At 44.6% G+C, this 24987-nt stretch overlaps 1 protein-coding gene across 3 annotated transcripts in view; it reads right to left on the bottom strand.

Moving 5' to 3' along the window:
- epb41l5 (erythrocyte membrane protein band 4.1 like 5) overlaps positions 1-24987 on the bottom strand; it is a 153289-nt gene that overhangs the window by 93239 nt on the left and 35063 nt on the right. For all 3 annotated transcript variants that reach the window (XM_067987105.1, XM_067987107.1, XM_067987106.1), the window contains exon 2: positions 2340-2444. In XM_067987105.1, the coding sequence (XP_067843206.1) occupies positions 2340-2444 (105 nt within the window). The remainder of the gene's footprint in view (positions 1-2339; positions 2445-24987) is intronic.

The following is a 24987-nucleotide window of genomic DNA, read 5'->3' as shown; positions in this document are numbered from 1 at the left end:
CTGTATTATTTTGCTTTTGTCTCACAAAATGGTGTTGCGCTTCTGGCAAAGGGACCGAAAACTGGCAAATTGCTTGCCGGGTCAAGTACAGCAGCTTTAAAGCGAGTGATCTAAATTGGGACAAAATTCAAGCTTTTCCAAACATCAATGAAAATAGCGATGGATTCTGCAACAAGCGGGAAAATCCCCTCTGCCAGTTTATCGCCTAAATGATGACCCCCAGAGAATGCCAGAAAAAGGTATAATTCCATCTGGAAGGGTGTTAAAAGTTGTATATAATGGTAACTGGGGACAGTAAGTTCAAAGATGTTTGAATTAGTTATTCATTTATCAAGGGTCTAGTAGATTTTCTTTTTAAAACTATCAATTTATTCTTCTTCTTTCAAGGCCCAAGAATTAAAATAAAGAACACTGAAACCAAGAAGTTACTAAGCTATCCATTTTCTTTATAACCTTTTTAGTCTGTTGTTAAGAGGTGTCCCTACAGGTTGCTTTTTGTTAAATGCCATTCCCGAGAACTAAAATAAATCTGTTTATTGCTCAAAAGTAACACGCCCTCAGAATAGCAATAAAACATTGACTGACCTTTCCAAGGCTGCAGGTATTTTTGAGGAATGAAGCAGGCCCCAAAACAGTTTGGCATTCTCAAAGTGAAATAAACATCAGTAACCTTTAGAAACAGATCCAGTTCTAAAAGGTTTCAATAACTAACCAAAATGCAGTCAGTTTGTCCTCAAAAGAGCACACCAACCAGATTCAAACAGTGCCATTCTAACTGCTTTTCAGTTCGTCCAGTGCCAAGTGAAAGGACTTAAATGCAATTGAAAAAGGAATAACTTAAATTAGAAATGAATTCTACTTTTGGGTTGTCTAATATTAACTGTAACCCTGTGCCCATTGGGGAGGGGCGTTCCATGACTAGACTTGGCTTTTATTCCTCCTTTCCTTTTTTCATCATGGGCCTGTTTTCTTTCAACTCCTCCACATTCCAGTGCTGGACGTTTAAAAGCTCTCAGCCGAGGCACCAATGCACACTTTGTTTAGAGAACCATTGAAAACTCAAATGTCCGGCTTTCAACCTTCTTACATGAAACAGCTTTCTGCATTATCCAGGCAAAAATATGTAGCAGATATCTAAAAGGCCTTATCAACATTGGGTGGGAGGTTAAATTGGTTACTTAACAAAAGTTGCATTTCCTTCAAAAAAAATGTTGCTTCATAATAGCATAACATTAAAAAGTTTATATGTAGCAAGAACATAGGAGGCATAGGTCACTGAAACTTGGCTTGAAAGTATTCACTTAAACCAGAGGAACTTCAAAGCTCAAATTCATAGATCCAATTTAATAGGAAACAGCAGGAATGTAGAAGAGGTTTTAGACTTCCCTCACTTCTTCAGTTTTTATTAACCAGCTGCTAGGAGGCATACAAAGAGAGCTGGATTAGCTAATCCCATCCCTTCTCCAGATAGGAAAAATATTACCTTTGCATTCAGAAACACATTACTGTAAAGCACCATGAAGAATGAGCTTTTGGGTTTTATAAATAGAGGCATAGAGTACAAAAGCAAGGAGGTTATGAAGAACCTTTATAAAACACTGGTTCGGCCACAACTGGAGCAGTGTGTCCAATTCTGGGCACCGCACTTTAGAAAGGATGTGAAGGCCTGAGAGAGGATGCAGAAAAGATTTACCAGAATGGTTCCAGGGATGAGGGACTTCAGTTAAGTGGATAGACTGAAGAAGCTGGGGTTGTTCTCCTTAGAGTAGAGAAGGTTGACAGGAGATTTCTTAGAGGTGTTCAAAATCATGAGGGGTCTAGACAGAGTAGATAGAGAGAAACTATTCCCATTGGAGGAAGGGTCGAGAACCAGGACGCAGATTTAAGGTGATTGGCAAAAGAACCAAAGGCAACATGAGGAAAAACTTTTTTTACGCAGCGAGTGGTTATGACCTGGAATGCACTGCCTGAAAGGGTGGTGGAGGCAGATTTAATTGTGGCTTTTAAAAAGGGAATTGGATAAGAACTTGAAGGGAAAAAATTTGCAGGGCTATGGGGAAAGGGCAGGGGAGTGGGACTCGCTGGATTGCTCTTGCAGAGAGCTGGCTTGGGCTCGACAGGCCGAATGGTCTCCTTCTGACCTGTAACCATTCTATGATTTTATTTGTTAGCTTTATTTCTCTAGCTTCCAGTGATAAACTGAGCTTCCATTATACAGAATTCTAAACAGATAAGCCACAAAATGAGACATGATAGCTTTTATTTCTCCTTCTAACACTGTACATCTGTATAGACAGATAAGCTCCTTAAGCGTCCATTGGATGAAGAGGGTGTCTTACCGCTACTTGGGCAGAATCCATGAACCTAAGGCCAAAGTAGTCTTTCTCAATGATGTCGAGATGGTACATGATCTGTTCAAACAGTTCCTGGCCTTTCGCTTTTTTCTAGAAGAACAAAAACATAAGAAAATTTCTGTGCAGAATGTTCAGTAACTCAGTTTTAAATGTTTTACACAAGTTCAAAAGGAACATTGTTTTAAACATATATTCAAATCTGTTTGTTTCGTTGACCAGAATTAGGACACAAATATCAGTAAAAATTACTGTATTTTCAAAAGATGAAAATTAGCACTCATTTTTTAAAATGAAGACTACGCAGCACAGCCCTGATTTTCCGAATTCTCATTCTCCACGAGGATTACTGGGGGAGTAAAGTGACCAGCAAACAGTGCTGTACCCACAGAGGTGACAGAGGATTCGAAAAGACACCAATGTAAGAAGATCTGTAGATAACAGGTTCCTCGACATAGTAGGCCATTCAACCCCTCAAGCCTGTTCCACCATTCAATCAGATCAGGGCTGATATATACCTCAACTCCATTTACCCACGTTTGCTTCATACGTTTTGATACCCTTACCCACCAAAAATCTATTGATCTGTCTTGAAATTTTCAATTGACCCCCAAGCATCCACATCCTTTTGGGGGAAGAGTGTTTCAGATTTCCACTACCCTTTATGGAAAAAAGTGCTTCCTGATTTCACTCCTAAATGGCCGAGCTCTCATTTTAAGATTACACCCCCTTGTTCGGTAGGCAAAATATTAGCTGAAGGGAAGGATGCAAGATCTTGAATTAGTTTAGTATTTTATATTGAAATGAATCCAATCAAATAGGCGTGTTTAGCTTCTGCCCATTTACCAGGTCTGTCTACATGCAAGAAATGGTAGGAGTGAGATTTAGGGTCTGAAGAGCGAGACTGATCATAAACCCATTTAAACAATGGGCTTATTTGTGAGAGTGAGAAACACCAAAATCAGTGGTAATCTGAAAACCAAAATGAGCGCGTCTCAGTCCAAACGAGTGAAAGTTGACAGATCTGCTATTTACTGCAACTCCCAGTTGAGACTAATTTTTAAATTCTGCAAAGCATGTCCAAAATAATCCATTAGATCAGGAGTGTTCAACCTATGGCCCCATAGACACACGAATGGCCAAGCCCAGGCAATTCATTCCTCCGACCCTAGGCAACTCAGTCCTATTTAGTGCTTATATTTCTTATTTGATGGTTCATTCTTACATATCCAGTCATAGCCAGAGAATCACCTGCAATGTCTTCTCTTCCCGCTCCGTTACCTCTGGAGTCCCCCAAGGATCTATCCTTGGCCCCCCCCCTCCTATTTCTCATCTACATGCTGCCCCTCAGTGACATCATCCGAAATTGCGAAGTCAGGTTCCGCACGTACGCTGTGACACCCAGCTCTACCTCACCACCAGCTCCCTCGACCCCTCCATTGTCGCTGATTTGTCACACTGCATGTCCGACTGGATGAGCAAAAATTTCCTCCAACTAAATATTGTGAAGACCAAAGCCATTGTCTTCGGTCCCCGCCACAAACTCCGTTCCCTAGCTACTGACTCCATCCCTTTCCCTGGCCACTGTCTGAGACTGACCCAGACCATTCGCAATCTTGGCGTCCTATCTGACCCTGAGAGGAGCTTCCGACCACGTATCCGCTCCATCACCAAGACCACCTACTTCCACCTCCATAATATCGCCCATCTCTGCCCCGCATCAGTTCACCTGCTGCTGAAACCCTCATCCATGCCTTTGTTACCTCTACATTTGAATATTCCAATGCTCTCCTGGCCGGCCTCCCATCTTCCACCCTCCATGAACTTGAGCTCATCCAAAACTCTGCTGCCATACCCTAACTTGCACCAAGTCCCCTTCTCCCATCACCCCCGTGCTCACTGACCTACATTGGCTCCCGTTCCGGGACCACTTGATTTTAAAATTCTCATCCTTGTTTTCAAATCCCTCCATGGTCTCAACACTCCTTATCTCTCTAACCTCCTCCAGCCCTACAATCCTTGGAGACCTCTGCGCTACTCCTATTCTTACCTCTTGCACATTCCCAACTTTAATTGTTCCACCATTGGTGGCCATGACTCCAGCTCCTAGGCCCTACGCTCTTGAATTCCCTCCCTAAACATTTCCGCCTCTTTCTCCTCCTTCAAGAAGCTCCTTAAAACCTACCTCTTTGACCAAGCGATCAACTGTCCATATTATAAATATATAATATATAAAATATAATAAATATATGATGAATTTTCTGTTTTTATTTCTGATTTCCAGCATCCACAGTATTTTGCTTTTGATCCAATATCTCATGTGGCTCGATGTCAAATTTTGTTTCATCGTTCCTGTGAAGCACCTTGGGACATTTGACTATGTTAAAGGCGCTATATAAATGCAAGTTGTTGCTGCTGTTTGTCCTCTAAATTTTCAGGGCCTGAGGCTTGGCAAGAATTACATAGAACTTACAGCACAGAAACAGACCAACCACAAGAGCCTCCTCCCACTCTATTTACTTCATCTCACCCTATCGACATATCCTTCCACTCCTTTCTCCCTCATGTACTTATCCAGCTTCCCCTTAAATGCACCTAATGCTATTCGCCTCAACCACTCCATGTGGTAGCGAATTCCACATTTTCACCACTCTGAGTAAAGAAGTTTCTCCTGAATTCCTTATTGGATTTATTAGTGACTATATTATAAGAGCTATAGTAGTTTCCATGATTCTGGATCTGAACACATAAGAATGGTTGCTGTCTCCACCCTTCAAGTATCTGCTCACTCCATATTACTCCAGATTATTGGTAATTCAACAAAATATTTTTTTAAAACAGTAACATGAATCCTGACTGAATCAGACACCACGTCCATGAATCAGATCAGCATCTATTGCAGAGTAATTGTACCCTTTAAGCCAACATGCTGGTAATTGGACGGACTTTCCAGAGTATTGCATTCCTATGAATGTCAAATACTCCACCTGCCTGAACACTGCAACACAACGACACTTCTCTTTAAAAACAGGAGTGGTGCTCTTTGCACTGGATTGACGTGCCACAGCACTGAAGATGTGATTGTCACTGACACTGCTACTTACAGTCGCCAGTTTAATACCAGCAAAGATGAGTGGAAAATTCAACAGTGTCGAAGATGCCATCGTGCAAATGCTAACGGAACTGCTTACACTATGACGCATTGCCCTCCTACTCTTCTGCACGATAGTCTTCAAAAATAGCAGCACCATGCGTTCAGTAGATACAACCTCTGGAATTGCAGGGGATTGTCTTCTCAATCATTTTATCTCCCGCAGGTGCCGACAGAGGTCGGGTTACATTTCCAGTGGTGCCGACAGAGGTCAGGGTACATTTCCAATCGACAGGGTTCTGGGCCCGTGCCTAAATGGGCTTAAGGGTGTCAAGTAAGCTGTCCAACCCATTCAAGGGGTAGAGGGGGGCATCACAATCCTGTCCTTACCTGACGCCCAAAGACTCATACTTTCCAGCTGGAGTCACTGGATAGTAATCAGGAACAGGAACACTAGGTAGCTTCATGGCCCCTCAGAAGCCTCAGGCATTATTTGTAGCACCTCAGATGACAGGAAAATAGGGATTCAGTTATAAAATTTCAAACCATTTCTCTCTAGCTTTTAATTTTTTTTTAAATGAGGTCTTAACATGTCCTGTGATTTAAATGTTTAAAAACGTGTTGTAACACACACGGGGAAGGTAAACTGGATTTCCAATAAATCACTTTTTGCGGAAAAGATCAAAGCTGTCTATCTTGACAGGTACTTTTTTGGTATTGGCTGTCTTTCATCAGTTTTCAAAGCTTCAACTGGAAATAAACAAAACTTCAGCAAGTTAAAGGGTTTTGCGGTAACCATGGCAACACGGCAAGGACTCAATTAATACAAGTTACCACTATTTTGAGAGAGAGAAAAAAATGGAGGGAATCATCTTCAATATTGCAACGTCACCTCTTTTCCCTTCCTCTTACCAACTATTCCTGAAGAAATCGTCTTCTCGTTAGCACACCATTATACACGGACAGGAGTGGAGCTGATTTTCCCCTCCCCTGAACCGTAATGTGCTGAGGACAATCATGAAACTTCCACCACCGTCCCAAGCTGAGATCGGCAAATGCAGAATCAGGCCAGAGATCAAATTTGCCTCCTTTAACGGGTCAGAAAAAGCAGGGTAACTTCAGAAATAAGCACAAAAATATTTGTGCTATTAATTCAGAAGTGGCCTGAAAAATATTTCCGAACAAAACAACCAGCTCAAACTTTCAAGTCATTGTGTAATCCCATTTAACCTCAGCAAAGCATTTTTTTTAAAAAAAAGGTTTGTTTAGCTTGGTTGAACATTCAAAGGCCACTCATTTGTCCAGTGCATAGAAAGTCTGACTAAGCTGTTGAAGTGGACACAAAAGCAGCATTGTAAGGCCTTAATGAACTATGCCCAACGCTGCAGTGTTTGTTCACAGGAATCAGGAGGCTGGTTTTCTTTACTAAAAAAAAAATCTCAAGTTCCATTTCTTTCCAGCCACCCACAAGTCACGGCTACAAAAAATAACACCAACAAATATAACTGGACGTCAATATAACCCATTGACACCCAGACGAATCTGTAATCCAACTAGAGCCAACATCAGAGAACGACTCGAGGGCTGTGATTATATTTCCAGAGCGAGGCGTAGCAAAACAGGTTGCATTTTAAAACCCATCTGCGTGCAGTTCACGCCAAATAAATGGGTCACGTTAAGTATGAATCAACCATTAAGAAATAGTAAGGAATTTAATACACCTTCATAAAGCAGGAGGAAGAGAAGGTGTCAAATGAATTAAGACAATCCAGAAAATTACTCACAGTGATAATGAGTTCAATAACTCCGAGACACAATCAGAAAAAATAGGAAGTTGGGTGTAGATGATGAATTCAGACAGAGGCATTGCATACAAAAGGTTGTGGGCTCAAGCATGACTACACTGACTACAATTCATCGGCTGTGAAGTGCTTTGGGGCATCCGGTGAGGCATTCTTTCTTTAAAGGGAAATAGAATTGCAGAATACGTTACATAGAAACATAGAAAATAGGAGTAGGCCATTCTGCCCTTCGAGCCTACTCCGCCATTCAATATGATCATGGCTGATCCTCTATCTCAATACCATATTCCCGCTCTCTCCCAATACCCCTTGATGTCTTTTGCGTCTAGAAATCTATCTCTTTCTTAAATATATTCAGTGACTTGGTCTCCAAAGCCTTCTGTGGTAGAGAATTCCACAGGTTCACTTCCCTCTGAGTGAAGAAATTACTCCTCATCTCAGTCCTAAATGTCCCACCCTGTATCCTGAGACTGTGACCCCTCGTTCTAGACCACCCAGCCAGGTGAAACATCCTCCCTGCATCCAGTCTGTCTAGCCCTGTCAGAATTTTATACGTTTCAATGAGGTCCCCTCTCATTCTTCTAAACTCGAGTGAATACAGGCCGAGTCGACCCAATCTCTCTCTTATAAGCTGAGTTCGGATCGGTCAAGGCCCTGTGGGTGGCAGAGCGGGCACAGGGGCTGAGTGGCCGGGTCCTGCTCCTACTTCTTGTGTTCTTTAGATTTGAGGTTAGGATCAGATCAGCCATGATCTTATTGAATGGCGGAGCAGGCTCGAGGGGCCGACTGGCCTACTCCTGCTCCTATTTCTTATGTTCTTATATGTCAGTCCTGCCATTCCAGGAATCAGTCTGGTGAACCTTCGTTGAACTCCCTCTATGGCAAGTATATCCTTTCTTAGGTAAGGAGACCAAAACTGCACACAATACTCCAGGTGTGGTCTCATCAAGGCCCTGTATAACTGTAGTAATGCATCCTTGCTCCTGTACTCAAATCCCCTTGCAACGAAGGCCAACATACCATTTGTCTTCCGAACTGCTTGCTGCACCTGCATGTTTGCTTTCAACACTTCCCAATCTATCACCATTTTAATAATACTCTGCCTTTCTGTTTTTCCTTCCGAAGTGGATAACTTCACATTTATCCACATTATACTGCATCTGCCATGTATTTGCCCACTCACTCAACTTGTCTAAATCGCCTTGAAGCCTCTTTGCATCCTCCTCACAATTCACAATCCCACCTAGTTTTGTGTCATCAGCAAACTTCGAAATATTACATTTGGTTCCCTCATCTAAATCAATGATATATATTGCGAATAGCTGGAGCCCAAGCACTGATCCCTGTGGTACCCCACTAGTCACTGCCTGCCACCCCGAAAAAGACCCATTTCTTCCTACTGTCTATTTCCTGTCAATTAACCAATTTTCAATCCATGCCAGTATATTACCACCAATCCCATGTTCTTTAATTTTGCACACTAACCTCTTATGTGGGACTTTATCAAAAGCCTTCTGAAAATCCAAATACACCACATCCACTGGTTCTCCCTTATCTATTCTACCAATTACATCCTCAAAAAACTCCAGGTTTGTCAAACACTATTTTCCTTTCATAAATCCATGTTGACTTTGTCTAATCCCATTGATATTTTCTAAGTGTCCTGTTATCACATCCTTTATAATACTCTAGCGTTTTCCCTACTACTGATGTTAGGCTAACTGGTCTGTAGTTCCCTGTTTTCTCTCTCCTTCCTTTTTTAAATATTGGGGTTACATTTGCCACCCTCCAATCTGCAGGAGTTGTTCCACAATTTGTCATCTTCCAAAATGCTATAATCAATGCATCCACTATTTCCATGGCTACCTATTTTAGTACTCTGGGATGCAGATTATCAGGCCCTGTGGATTTATCGGCTTTCAGTCCCATTAATTTCTCCAGCACTGTTTTTTTTTACTAATACTAATTTCCTTTAATTCCTCCTTCTCACTAGTGCCTTGGTTCCCTAGCATTTCTGGGAAGTTATTTGTGTCCTCTTCCATGAAGACAGAACCAAAGTATTTGTTTAATTGCTCTGCCATTTCCTTGTTCCCCATTATAAATTCTCCTGTTTCTGACTGTAAGGGACCTACATTTGTCTTCACTAATCTTTTTCTTTTTACATACTTGTAGAAGTTTTTACAACTGTCATGTTCCTTGCAAGTTTACTCTCATACTCTATTTTTCCCCACTTAATCAATCTCTTGGTCCTTTTTTGCTGAATTCTCAGGCTTGCTACTTTTTCTGGCAACTTTATATGACTCCTCTTTGGATCGAATACTATCCTTAATTTCTTTTGTTAGCCATGGTTGGGCCACTTTTCCTTTTGTGTTTTTGTGCCAGAAAGGAATGTAAAACTGTTACAATTCATGCATTCGTTCCTTAAATGTTAGCCATTCCCTATCCACAGTAATGCCTTTTAATGAAGCTCCCCAATCCATCATAGCCAACTCACTCCTCATACCTTCGTAGTTCCCTTCGTTTAGATTTAGGACCCTAGTTTTGGATTGGACTTCACTTTCCATCTTAATGTAAAATTCTATCATGTTATGGTCACTCTTCCCTATAGGACCCCGCACAAGATTATTAATTAGCCCCTTCTCACTGCACAATACCCAATCTAGGATAGTCTGTTCCCTGGTTGGCTCCTCAACGTACTGGTCTTAAAAAAATCTCGTACACACTCCAGGAATTCATCCTCCACAATATTATTGCTAATTTGGTTTGGCCTGTCTATATGTAGATTAAAGTCACCCATGATTACTGTAGTACCCTTGTTACATGCATCTCTAATTTCCTGTTTGATGCTGTCCCCTACATTACCACTACTGTTTGGAGGCCTATAAAACAACTCCCACCAGTGTTTTCAGCTCCTTGGTGCTTCTTAACTCCACCCGGACTGATTTTACATCTTGATTTTCTGAGCCAATATCCTCACTCTTGCTCTGATTTCATCCTTTACTAACAATGCCACCCCACCTCCTTTTCCTTTTTACCTGTCTTTCCTAAATATCGAATAACCTTGGATATTCAGCTCCCACCCTTGGTCACCCTGCAGCCATGTCTCCATAATCGCAATTATATCCTATCCGTTTACATCTATTTGCGCTGCGAACTCTTCTACCTTATTACAAATGCTTTGTGCATTCAGATACAATGCCTTTAGATTTGTCTAATTACCATTATTTTCTTACCCAGATCCTATTTGTTAGTGCACTCTTTTGTTTGTACGCTCTATTCCTTCCTGACACAATCTGGTTATCCTTACCCCAATCACTTTCCTGCACTGCTTCTTTGTCTTTTCTCTTTAGCATTCTAAATTTCTCTCCACTGGGACCTCCCCTTATTTAGTTTAAAGCCCTATCTACCTCCCTAGTTATTCAATTCACTAGAACTCTGGTCCCAGCACGGTTCAGGTGTAGTCCATCCCAATGGAACAGCTCTCTCTTTCCCCAGTACTGGTGCCAGTGACCCATGAATCGAAACCCACTTCTCCCACACCAACCTTTGAGCTATGCATTCATTTTCCCGATCCTATTGACCCTATGCTAATTTGCTCATGGCTCAGGTAATAATCCAGAGAATATTACCTTTGTGGTTCTGCTTTTTAATTTAGTCCCTAGCTGCTCAAACTGTCTCAGCAGAACCTTTTTCTTAGTCCTACCTATGAATTTGGAACCTACATGGACCACGACAACTGGATCCTCCCCCTCCCACTCCAAGTTCTTCTCTAGCCCGGAGGAGATGTCCTTAACCCTGGCACCGTGGTTACAGTGGTTATGTTGCTGGACTAGTAATCCAGAGGCCTGGGCTAATAATCCACAGAACGCGAGTTGAAATCCCACCATGGTAGCTTGAGAATTTTTGAATTAAGTTAAAAAAAAATTAAATAAGAGCTGGTGTCAGTAAAAGTGACCATGAACCTATCAGATTGTCGTAAAAACCCAACTGGTTCACTAATGTCCTTTAGCTAAGGAAACCTGCCGTCCTTACCTAGTCTGACCTATGTGACTCCCATTCCACATCAATGTGGTTGACTCTTAACTCTGAAGTGGCCTAGCCTAGTTGTATCAAACCGCTGCAAAGAATAAGAAAGAGATGGATAGACCACTCAGCTGTGACCTAGGCATTAAAAAAACACACGACGAAGGCACAACCAGCCCAGCTGAACCCTACAAAGTCCTCATCACTAACATCTGGAGACTGATACCAAAGTTGGGAGAGCTGTCTCACAGATTGGTCAAGCCACAGCATGACATAGATATGATTCAGTGAGCATGGCTATCAGCCAACGTCCCAGACTCCTCCAACAGAGGTGGGGGCACAGTGGTACAGTCGAGTGGGAACGGCCTTAGGGATCCTTAACATTGACTCTGGATCCCATGAAGTCTCATGACTTCAGGTTAAACATGGACAAGGAAACCTCCTGCTGATGACCACCTAGCCCCCACATTACTCCTCCATGTTGGGACACCACTTGGCAGAAGCACTGAGGGTAGCAAGGGCACAGAATATACTCTGGGTGGGGGACTTCAACGTCCATCACCAAGAGTAGCTCGGTAGTACCACCACTGAAGGACATAGTTGCCACACTGGGCTTGCAGCAGGTGGTGAGAACCAACACAAGGGAACAACTTACTTGACCTTGTCCTCACTGCTCTACCTGTCCATGGCGGTACTGCTAGAAGTGACCACTGCACAGTCCTTGTGGAGACCAAATCCTGTCTTCACACTGCGAACATCATTCATCATATCGTGTGGCACTACCACCGTTCTAAGCAGGATGGATTAACAGACCTAGCAGCTCAAAACTGGGCACCCATGAGGCGCTGTGGGCCATCAGCAGCAGCAGAATTATATTCCACCATAAGCTGTAACTTCATGGCATGGGATATCCCTCACTCCTCCATCACCATCAAGCCAGATGACTAACCCTGGTTCAAATGAGGAATGTAGAAGAGCACGCCAGTAGCAGCACCAGACGTACCTAAAAATGAAGTGCCAACCTGGTAAAGCCACAACACAGGAGTACATGCATGCTAAACAAACGGAAGCAGCATACTATAAGACAGAGCTAAGCGATCCCACAACCAATGGAGCAGGTCATGGTTTTGGAGCCCTCTCACTTCCAGTCACAAATGGTGGTGGACAGTTAAATAACTAATGGGAGGAGGAGGCTCCGTGAACATCCCCATCCTCAATGATGGCAAAGCCCAGCACGCGAGTGCAAAAGACAAGGCTGAAGCGTTCGCAACTATCTTCAGCCAGAAGAGTCGAGTGGATGAGCCAATTCGATTCACACCACTAAAAGAAAAATTGGAACTATCCAAAAATTTGAATTAAGCATCATTAATTATCAGAAAGTTTGAATTAAACAACTTTGAATTAAGAGTAGATTCGACATAAATAGCTAGTCAAAAGAGAGGGAGAATTTAGGGAGACACAGACAGTCAGAGGCCAAGCGCACACACGAGAGGGAGAACGAGTGTGTGAAAGCACGTGCAAGTGCAACAGCATCATAAAATATTTACTGTATCTTTCAAAATAGCGGGTGGGATCCTCCTCTTTGAGCCAGAGTAGCAGTGAGGTGGGACCTACATCCACCTCAACCATTTCCCTGGGTCAGAGGCCATTCTTTATGCACACGGGATCCCAGCGGGAATCCCACTGCCAATGGGGAGCCCATCAGTGCCTGGCGGTGCTGCACCAAGACCACAACTACAGTGCCAAAAGAGGCAGCGGGAATTTAAAGGGACAGAGGAGCCCTGAAGATCATTGGGGCATTAGCCTTGTAGGCCTCTCTCTCTCAGCCACTACCGCAGGCCTACCATCACCTTCCACGTGGCAGTGCCAGGAAGCAGCAGTAATTGGGCAGACAGGAGGGAAATGGGCCACCAGTAGCAGTCCTAGCGGGTGCATGATATCTGGGTCGGGGTGGTGAGGCAGTGGTGGCCTCATTCCCCACCACTATCCCACCCCATTATGTGCACGATCACAAAAGCAAATCCATCCGAATGTGGGCAGGACAAATTATCCCTTTATACATGACAACTACACTGCACCTATACTATTACAGGCCTAGAATATGAGTGTACCAGAATGCATGTAGTATCTAGGGTGCCCCCATGAAATCATCGAAAATTCCTACATGCCAGAATGAAGATGAGACAGGAGAAATTGTTCAGTGATATAAATTGGCATAATGGGTCAACAGACAATGAAGATGTTTGCTAAGAGCTGTTCCCAGGGGGCATTTTTGCAACAACATTTTGAGAGATCTCTTGACAAGAACAAAAACAGTGACCTCAATGTGCAGCTGGAGTGTAAATAGTGATAGCAACTGTATTGAGAGAGGGAGAGGAAAGAAAGACACAGTTGGAGCCGGGGCAGGGAAGAGGAGACACAACAAAAATTTGAAACATTGTTGGGTGTATTTCCAGAAGTATAAAATACTATAACGTCCAAGAATAACCATGTCCTGGTGCGTTATTTTGAAAATATAGTTAAAACTCTTGTTTATTCATCTGTTTGTTTGACTGAACTTCCTGTACAAATTTAGGAATCAACACTTTCACAATGCACGAGTCAGAGGGTTGTAGCTTTAAACACTGCTCCAGCAGTGTAACCGCATAATCTAAACTCCAGTATGCCAGTGTAGTACTGAGGGAGTGCTGCATCGTCAGAGATGCAGTCCTTTGGCTGAAGTCCTCAATACCTGTTCCGGTAGTTCAGATGGATATTAGAGTTCCCATGCCACGATTTGAAGTGAGTTCTCCCAGTGTCCTGGCCAGCTTTCCTCCCTGAAGCAATACCATCTAAATACCAGATTAACCCAGCCATTTGTGGGACATTGCTAGCACAGAATGGTTGAGAGATTGTATACACAACAGTCACATCAGTCAGTCATGGTGGGTGAAGTGCTTTGAGATGTTACAAAGTGATGAAAAAAAAATCTTGCCTTTTTATATAAAGAAACAAGCACAGAATAGGAGATTTGCCTCACAATAATGGTGTACAAGGTTAAGACTATGAATACAAAAATTTTGTTCATAAATTCAACTTGAACTATTTATCAATTGAAAAAAAATCGGATTGCTCGACAATCAATCAACAAGCAACCACCTAATTCTCTGACTAACCTGTTGTGCATTTTCTAAACACAAATTTGGTTTTTATTTCAGATTTGGAGCATTTATTTTTAATCTAAAATCATCAGTAAATCTGTTTTTACAGGAAGTACTTTCTGATGAAGAGTTTCACTCAAAATATTTACCTACCGTTGCTCCTGAAGCCTGCCAGCCCTGTGCATTTTCTGTTTTCAGTTCAGATTTCCAGCATTCATACTTTTTCTTTTTATCTGTACTTACTCTTCATGCAATTTACACTTCACACAAACATTTCATTCAACCTTTTAAACTATCCGTACCAGTAAACTTAAACCTTCTGAGTTTAACACTGTCAAGCAGTACTCTGACTCCACTATCTATCTCCCTTAAACATGGAGTTGAAACAGCTTAAGATTTTGAGACAACTCCACATCAACCACCTCAGCACCGTTGTTACTTTGATTTTCAAAAGGGGGAAGATATTGTACGATCGTCCAGTATGGAGTCAAAATCCTGCTTTGTCCCGAATGACCTTGAATTCAGGTTACATTCAGACTCGTAAATTGCTACAGGGATTTCACAGCAGTAAGTGTTAGCAGAAGGGTAGAAGACTAGGGGACTGATTTTAACCCTGCCTACCCAGCGTCAACCGGGCGAGAGGACAGTTAAAATGACCGCAGCGACTTATCCCCTCTCTCTTCCCGCTGCCTTCGATTTTAACCTGCACTTTTGAGCAGGCGAGCGGGACACCTGGCAGAAGTAACTGGGGATCCGTCTTTAAAAATGCAGATTGTGCGACGATGATGTCATCGGGGCCCCGACTGTAATCTTAACTTAAGGTGAGAGCAGGGAAGACGTTGTTAAGGGAATACTGGCTCTACTGCAACTTACTGCAAGATTTCCACACTACAGTCCTGCCAGCACAGGAAGGGTGCGACAGTGCAGATGGGTCTACTCAATTTGTGGTATCTGATTCACAAGAATACCAAACTGAATATGGCCATATAACTCAAGGTTAACAGAGTTAACAGCGCCCTTGATAAAGAAGGGAAGAACTGTAGAGACAGCCTGGTGGAGTGATGACACTAATGGCCCTGACAACTCTTATCAGTTATGCGAATCCCATTACTCCCAGAAGGCAATTTCAATATATCCTTGCTATAAAATGCTCCGACATTTCCTGAATTTCAGATAAAGCCACGCAAAAAATGTAATATAATTGGGAGTGGGTCATTGACATGGTTTCTCTCCTGTTCAACAATTCTTTGCTGCTTTCATTCTTCTGGCCCTTCTCAATCAATGAAGTAACTGATGCTATTCTAGCTGGCATTGAGGGAATCATATCTCACTCTTTTCTTTCTGTCATATTTGGTTATACATCTCGGTTGAATTATGTTTGAGGCTCTAAAGTCTCTCGGAACAATTCTACCAATTGTATCCATCATCTCGAGTCCAAAGCAAACCCAATCAACTTGATCTCGGCCTGCAACTTCATTAAATCCACAACCGTAGCTGCTCTAATCAGAAAGCTGAGCTTTTTGGTCCCCTTTTCCCTTCCAACCACACTCTCAATAATCTTGGTAAAGGATATTCTTCCTTTGCTCCAACCTGGTTTGTCGCGGTGATTTATCAGATCTTTCAATAAGACTTCTGGAACCGATAGTACCCCTGCCTTTCATCCACAGGATGTGGGACTCCAAATTTACTCCTGCTCTACACAGTCTCTTCAATCTCTCCGACTCCCAATCTATCGTTCCTTTTCTGTGGAAATTTGCTCATGTTCACACGATCCCTAAAGCCCCGATTAGGAAACTATCATTAATTGCTCTTATTGGAAGCTGTTGTTACCACTCAAATTATGCATCACTTTTAAAGTACTAGCTTTACCCATCAACATCAGTATGGTTTTTAGCCCGTTTCACTAATTAGTACGTCATGCACCTCTGGAAACTCTTCTAGAACAATCTGCGATTGCCCTGCACATCTCCAAAACCTTTTACAGGGTTTGGCACCATCCTCGCATAATAAAGTTAAAAGAAAAGAAAAAAAAGATTTTCATTCATAAAGCACCTTATTACAACTCTCAAATGTCTCAAAGCACTTTGTAGACAAAGAATTACTGTATTTTAAAGTGCAGTGTCTGTTATGTGGGTAAACAATGCAGCACACAAACAAGATGATTAAACAGTGAGTGTCTAGGTAATGTTTTTTTTTGACGGTGGTTGTTCAAGGAGAATTGTGGGCCATCACATCATGAGCGCCAATTCCTCTCCTTCAAATACTGCCAGGAGATCATCCTCGTACATGTTCTGTTTCCACTTAAATTATTCCGAGCTGTGGTTGATGGTTCATCCTCTGTCTGATGTACAATGAGCTCAGGTGTTCCACAGGCCCTGTCCTCTCTCCCACTCTGTTCTCCATGCATCATCCAACCCTGTAGACTTTTTCGCCGATGAGCTGCCGCTCTACGTTTAATTGTCAAGTGCAGTGTTAGTTTATCTCGGTTGGCAGTATTCTCACCTCTTAGAAAGTCAGAAGGCTGCGGGTCAAAGTCCCACTCCAGGACTTGAGTACATCATTTAAGCAGACATATCAGTGCCATATTGTTTTGGAGTGTCTACTGACACTACTGTGTCAGCCAGTGTTTTGCACTGTGTCAGCTAATGAGTTGGAGATGGGGCAGGACTTACAGCCGTCTATTTTACACCAAACATTTATTTACTCAGCAAAGAGCAAAGCAAAGCAAAATATTTACAGAGTCTATTTTTAAAAAATGAGTCTCCCGATAAAAGCAGAGTGATTTCTTCAGCAAAATGCAGCGAGTGGAGGATAGTTACAATCAAATTCTGTGTGCAAACTCAATCCCATTAAAGGCACTATATAAATGCTTGCTGTTGTTGTTGTTGGAGAGATTGGTCACATTCTTTGCAGAGGTGAATGGATGGCCCCTTCAGGAGCTGAAGACTTCTCCAGCGCTTCTTTTGGGAGTCCCTTCCTGGGCCTCCTCTGCAGCACTGGAGGGGCAGGGAGTCCCTCCAATATTCCAGGCCTCCGACAGGATGGGCGCAGCGGATATACTTTTACAGGCACCATGCGCCCACCCTCAACATGTTATGTCCACAGTCGCGGGCATCCAGGTGTCGAGCTCCAACCCCATGGTTCAATAATCTGTCAATACTTACTATCAAGGCTCGCATAAGAATAATAGCCACTCAGGTGAGGTACATGAGGGCAATCCAGGGAATACCAGCCCAGCCACAAGTTGACTCCTTTAAAATTGCAAAGGCTATAATAGTCCTAAACTTCTCCACCTCTCTCACCCCTCCTATAAGACGCCTCTTAAAACCTACCTCTTTGACCAAGTTTTTGGTCACCTGTTCTAATATCTCCTTATTCAGCTTGGTGTCAAATTTTGTTTGAAAACAATCAAGTGAAGCCCCTTGGGTCATTTTACTACATTAAAGGCGCTATATAAATGCAAGTAATTGTTGTGTAGACAAATGGATAACGACCACAGGAGCAAAACCGTCCTCCTACAATGATTGGATGTCATTTTATCAGGTGTTTATAAACAAGACACAAGAAACCATTTGTGCCACTGATTATTTCAAAGCCAAAAATAAAACAGCCAATGAAAATCACATTGAAATGGTCAGCACTGTGGTAACTATCACATCTGTCAAGGTTGCCAACTTTGCCAGTGGCCCATCCAATGATGGTGGAAATGGAGTTTCCTAATCAGACAATCCCAGGGCTTGTCTGCTAAACCCCCCAGCTCCCCACCTCCTTAAAAAGGGCAACAATCAACCCTTCCTTTTTCTTCGCCAATGTCCTCCCCTCCCCTGAAGCCATTGACTCCTTGTTGGGTTTCACCAGGTATCCTCCAGTGCCACACCCAAGTGACTATTCTTCCTGAGCTTCAATTCAGGGTTCTTGAAAATCAGGTCCCAGCTTCTTTCCATTATTCCGATTTTTATTAGAAATTAGACCAACAAATCTATATCCCATCTCTTATTCCCTCGATTTTACGCTGTTCCAAGATGGATCACGCAAGGTATAGAGTCCAGTCATTTATCACTCACAGCCAGCACTTCATTTTAAGTGTTGAGTTTCTTTTCCTTCAAATTATCGTTGATTCCCAATGAACATTTTTAGTCCTGATGACCTCTCTGAAGAAAGAAATCCTAGTCAGCAAGGACAGACAAATCCAGATACAAGGAGTCGTGGTATGTAGCAGGCAACATCGATGTCCAGGATCAGTCAAGATAGCAGGCCGTTTAACATTCCTGTATTATGCTGCAACCATCTTCACTCTCGATTGCAGTTTAAGGCAGGCGTGGAGGAGGATATGGTCTCAACTGTACAAACGCCATATCGAGCAGACTCCGTATCAGTGGACACCTAATAAATTAAGCTTTCTGTTAAACCCAAACTATTTTAAAATCTCCATCCATTGTATTTACTAGTGTGTGTGCGCGTGCGTGCGTGCGAAAGGGAAAGGTGTTACTGGTTTTGGCAATCAGAATGCAATTTCACTGAGATGGCTAAGTCTACAATATGATACGAAGAAGATCCGTTTGGATGGTCAGGATCAGATAGGACAATGACCCCCATTCAGCTTAATGGCAACCAGCTAAAGACTGATCCAATCTTTGCAGCATGTGAGCGGGGCTTCTGCCAGATGGGAGACCTGACATTCATTAGGTCTTCACAAAGTCTTTCCAAAGCTGCAATTAGACTGAAAACCAAAACAAAAATCATGGCCCCGATGTTTACGGGGAGGTGGGGAGACCGAAAAGGGCCGGAGAACCCGGTAAGGCCGGGGACGCGAAGGTCCTGCCGAACTTAACGGCAGAACCTCCATCGTTTACTTGTTCTGTTTCCCAACCGGCCAAATTGACAGCCTGGCCAGCGACCGGGATGGAACACTAGTGGCAGGAGGCTGCTTTGGGCATGGTGCCCAGCAATTGGGAGGTGGTGGAGGTGGGGGGGCGTTGGTGATTGGGAGTGGGGGAGATACATGCCGCGATCAGCAGAGGGGAGGCCAAAGGCTTCCTTAGAGGACCGTGGGGAGCATTCCGGCTTCTCCTGGCCCACAGAGTGCTGACGAAAGGCACTTACCTTGTGGAGACGGCAGCTCCTGCCTCCCTTTCGCTACAGGGTTTCCCGACCTCTGGAAAATCCACGCAGCAGCAAACTTTAAATTGGGCTCCCAATTGCACTGTGGGAGCCTGATTAAAATATGTTAATGAGGTGTCCCATCTCTCCACGGCGAGACACTCGGACACCCTGATATGGGTCGCTGTAAAAAATAGGTGGTGGGGGAGCCTTTCCCCACATTTAAGTCTCTAAAACCCCACCCCTCCTACCACCTTGACCCTCTCCAACCCGTCATGGGGGGCATTAATATCAAGGTCCATGAATCTCTCCTCGCCAATTGATCTTTTTCCTGCCAGTTCTGTCTCCTCACATCCTGAAGTTGGCTTCTTGTTAAGGCATTGTTCTACATCCACTGAGCACCCTCCACACTCACCCAAGCCTAGACATATCCCTCCTCATCCTTCTCAACCTGTCTGCGGCCTATGACACAGTTGACCACACCATCCTCCTCCAACACCTCTCCTCTGTCGTCCAGCTGGGTGGGACTGCCCTCGCCCGGTTCCATTCTTACCTATCCAGTCGTAGCCAGAGAATCACCGACAGTGTCTGCTCTTCCCGCTTCAGCACTGTTACCTCTGGAGTCCCCCCAGGATCAATCTTTGGCCGCCTCCTATTTCTCATCTAAATGCTGCCCCTTGGTGAGATCATCCGAAAACACGTGTGGTTCCACATGTACATTGATGACACCCAGCTTTACCTCACCACCACCTCTCTCGAGCAGAAATTTCCTCCAGCTGAATATTGGGGAAACTGAAGCCATTGTCTTCGGTCTCCGCCACAAACTCCGTTCCCGCTCCCTTGGCATTTTCTGAGGCTGAACCAGACTGTTCACAACCTTGGCAGAGATAAGGTTCTGACCACATATCCGCTCCATCACCAAGACCACCGACTTCCACCTCCATAACATCACGTGTCTCCACCCCACCTCAGCTCATCTGCTGCTGAAACCCTCACCTTTGTTACCTCTACACTTGACTATTCTAATGCTCTCCTGGCCGGCCTCCCATCTTCCACCCTCCATAAACTTCGACTCATCCAAAACTCTGCTGCCCATATCCGAATGCACACCGAGCTCTGTTCACCCATCACCCCTGTGCTCGCTGACCTGCATTTGCTCCCGGTCCGGGAACGCCTCAATTTTAAAATTCTCATCTTGGTTTTCAAATACCTGCATAGCCTCGTCTCTCCCTACCTCTGACCTCCTCCAGCCCTACAACCCTCCGAGATCTCTGCACTCCTCCAATTCTGGCCTCTTGCGCATCCCCGATTTTATTTGCTCCACTTTTGGCGGCTGTGCCTCCAGCTGCCTAGGCCCCAAGCTCTGGAATTCCCTCCCTAAACCTCTCCACCTCTCTCTCCTCCTTTAAGGCACTCCTTAAAACCTACCTCTGACCAAGCTCTTGGTTACCTGTCCTAATATCTCCTTACGTGGCTCAGAGGGTACGGTGGTATAGTGGTTATGTTACTGGACTAGTAATCCAGAAGACCTGGACTAATAATCCGGAGTCATGAGTTCAAATCCCACCAAGGCAGCTGGGGAATTTAAATTCAATTAATTAAATAAAATCTGGAATTAAAATACTAGTATTTTAAATGGTGGCCTTGAAACTACTGGATTGTCAAAAATCCCATCTGGTTCACTAATGTCCTTTAGGGAAGGAAAACTGCCGTCCTTACCCGGTCTGGCCTATATGTGACTCCAGATCCACAGCAACGTGGTTGATTCGTAATTGCCCTCTGAAATGGCCCAGCAAGCCACTCTGTTGTAAAATCTCGCTAAAAATGTCATAATAAAAATAAAACCGGACGGACCACCAGGCACCGGACACGACAAAGGCAAACAAAGCCCAGTCAATGCTGCAAAGTCCTCCTCACTAACATCTGGGGACTTGTGCCAAAATTGGGAGAGCTGTCCCACAGACTAGTCAGACAAGCCTGACACAGCTATACTCACAGAATCATACCTTTCAGCCAACGTCCCAGACTCTTCCATCACCATCCCTGGCTATGTCCTGCCAGTGGGTGGCGGTACAGTGATATACAGCCAGGAGGGAATGGGCAGGGAGTCCTCAACATTGACTGGACCCCATGAAATCTCATGGCATCAGGTCATACATGGGCAAGGAAACCTCCTGCTGATTACCACCTACCGCCCTCCCTCAGCTGATGAATCAGTCCTCCTCCATGTTGAACACCACTTGGAGGAATCACTGAGGGTAGCAAGGGCACAGAATGTACGCTGGGTGGGGGACTACAATGTCCATCACCAAGAATGGCTCAGTAGCACCACTACTGACCGAGCTGGCCGAGTCCTGAAGGGCATAGCTGCCAGACTGGGCCTGCGGCAGGTGGCGAGCGAACCAACATGAGGGAAAAACTGACTTGACCTCGTCCTCACCAATCTACCTGTCGCAAATGCATCTGTCCATGACAGTATTGGTAGGAGTGACCACCGCACAGTCCTCGTGGAGACGAAGTCCTGTCTGCGCATTGAGGACATCATCCAACGTGTTGTGTGGTACTACCATCGTGCTAAATGGGATAGATTCAGAACAGATCTAGCAGCTCAAAACTGGGCATCCATGAGGCACTGTAGGCCATCAGCAGTAGCAGAATTGTATTCCAGCACAATCTGTAACCTCATGGCCCGGCATATTCCTCACTCTACTATTACCAACAAGCCAGGGGATCAACCCTGGTTCAATGAGGAGTGCAGGAGAGCATGCCAGGAGCAGCACCAGGCGTACCTTAAAATGAGGTGCCAACCCGATGAAGCTACAACTCAGGACTACATGCATGCTAAACAGCGGAAGCAACATGCTATAGACAGAGCTAAGCAATTGCACAACCAACGGATCATATCAAAGCTCTGCAGTCCTGCCACATCCAGTCGTGAATGGTGACGGACAATTAAACAACTAACGGGAGGAGGAGGCTCTGCAAACATCCCCATCCTCAATGATGGCGGCGTCTAGCACGTGAGTGCAAAAGACAAGGCTGAAGCATTTGCAACCGCCTTCAGCCAGAAGTGCCGAGTGGATGAACCATCTCGGCCTCCTCCTGATATCCCCACAATCACAGAAGCCAGTCTTCAGCCAATTCGATTCACTCTACGTGATACCAAGTCGGTGAGCGGCGGGAGAGAGCGAGACCAGAGCGGGGATATAAACAGCGCGGAGAGAGCGAGAGTTCAGTCGGTGAGCGGCGGGAGAGAGCGAGACCAGAGCGGAGATATAAACAGCGCGGAGTGAGCGAGAGTCCAGTCGGTGAGCGGCGGGAGAGAGCGAGACCAGAGCGGAGATATAAACAGCGCGGAGAGAGCGAGAGTTCAGTCGGTGAGCGGCGGGAGAAAGCGAGACCAGAGCGGGGATATAAACAGCGCGGAGAGAGCGAGAGTTCAGTCGGTGAGCGGCGGGAGAAAGCGAGACCAGAGCGGGGATATAAACAGCGCGGAGAGAGCGAGACCAGAGCTTACTCTGACAGCGAGACTCTGAGACCTGCGGCAGAGTTCAGGGTGACGTCACCAGTCAGAAAGTGACGCGGCACAGGGGAGGCAGCTGATTGGTGAGTAGGTTCAGGGGAGTATTTCTACCATTTTACTGTAAGTAAAGTAATAAGAAAGGGAAGATCTGCAGGTTTTATAGCAGATAGTGTTTTTTTTTAGTGAACCTAGGTCCCTCGTATAGTTAACATTTTCTAATTTCAACGTAATTTAAAAGGGGTAACTCAGCTAAGGCAAGTCATGGCAGCAGACCTCGCACCCGTGATATGCTCCTCCTGCAAGATGTGGGAAGTCATGGACACTACCAGTGTCCCTGCCGACCATGTGTGCGGGAAGTGTGTCCACCTGCAGCTACTGACCGATCGTATCTCGGAGCTGGAGCTGCGGGTGGACTCACTGTGGAGCATTCGCGATGCAGAGAAACTCGTGGATAGCACGTTTAGCGAGTTGGTCACACCGCAGGTAAAGGGTATACAGGCAGGAAGTGAATGGGTGACCATCAGGAAGAGTAAGAGATGCAGGCAGGTAGTGCAGGGGTCCCCTGTGGCCATCCCCCTCTCAAACAGATATGCCACTTTGGATGCTGTTGGGGGGGATGACTTATCAGGGGAAGGCAGCAGCAGCCAACTTCCTGGCACCACGGGTAGCTCTGCTGCACAGGCTGGGAGGAAAAAGAGTGGCAGAGCTATAGTGATAGGGGACTCAATTGTAAGGGGAATAGACAGGCGTTTCTGCGGCCGCAACCGAGACTCCAGGATGGTGTGTTGCCTCCCTGGTGCAAGGATCAAGGATGTCTCGGAGCGGCTACAGAACATTTTGGAGGGGGAGGGCGAACAGCCAGCTGTCGTGGTGCACATAGGCACCAACGATATAGGTAAAAAAGGGGATGAGGTCCTAAAAGCAGAATATAGGGAGTTAGGAGGTAAATTAAAAAATAGGACCTCAAAGGTAGTAATCTCAGGATTGCTGCCAGTGCCACGTGCTAGTCAGAGTAGAAATAGGAGGATATTTCAAATGAATACGTGGCTAGAGGAATGGTGCAAGGGGGAGGGATTCAAATTCCTGGGACACTGGAAACGGTTCTGGGGGAGGTGGGACCAGTACAAACGGGATGGTCTGCACCTGGGCAGGGCCGGGACTGCTGTCCTAGGAGGAGTGTTTGCTAGTGCTGTTGGGGAGGGTTTAAACTAAAGTGGCAGGGGGTTGGGAACCTGAGCAGGGAGAGAGAGGAAAGCGTAACAGGAAGGGACAGAAGGTATGGAGTAATAGGTAAAGTGTTAAAAAAGGAAAAAGCAGGAACTAAGCGTCACAAAACAGATTTGAAAGTTCTTTATCTGAATGCACGTAGCATTCGTAATAAAATGGACGAGTTAACGGCACAAATAACTACGTATGGGTATGATCTTGTGGCGATTACAGAAACATGGCTGCAGGGTGACAACGACTGGGAATTAAATATGCCAGGGTATTTAACAATCAGGAAGGACAGGCAGGAAGGAAGGGGAGGTGGGGTGGCTATGTTAATAAAGGAAGGAATCACTGTAATACAGAGAAATGATATTGGGACAAAGCATCAAGATAATGAAACAGTTTGCGTGGAGATAAGGAATAATAAGGGAAAAAAAACATTAGTGGGCGTAGTATATAGGCCTCCTAATAGTTGCAACTCTGCTGGAAGAAGTATTAATCAGGAGATAGTCGGGGCATGTAATAAGGGAACAGCCATAATTATGGGGGATTTTAATTATCATATTAACTGGACAAATCAAATTGGGCAGAGCAGCCTTGAGGACGAGTTCATTGAGTGCATCAGGGATGGATTTCTTGAGCAGTATGTAACTGATCCTACAAGGGGGCAGGCAACCTTGGACCTGGTCCTGTGTAATGAGTCAGGATTAATTAATAATGTCCTAGTTAAGGATCCCCTTGGAACGAG

Source organism: Heptranchias perlo, chromosome 7 (genome assembly GCF_035084215.1).
Source record: "Heptranchias perlo isolate sHepPer1 chromosome 7, sHepPer1.hap1, whole genome shotgun sequence".
Classification (NCBI taxonomy): Eukaryota; Metazoa; Chordata; class Chondrichthyes; order Hexanchiformes; family Hexanchidae; genus Heptranchias; species Heptranchias perlo.
This window is presented reverse-complemented; position numbering and strand designations above follow the sequence as displayed.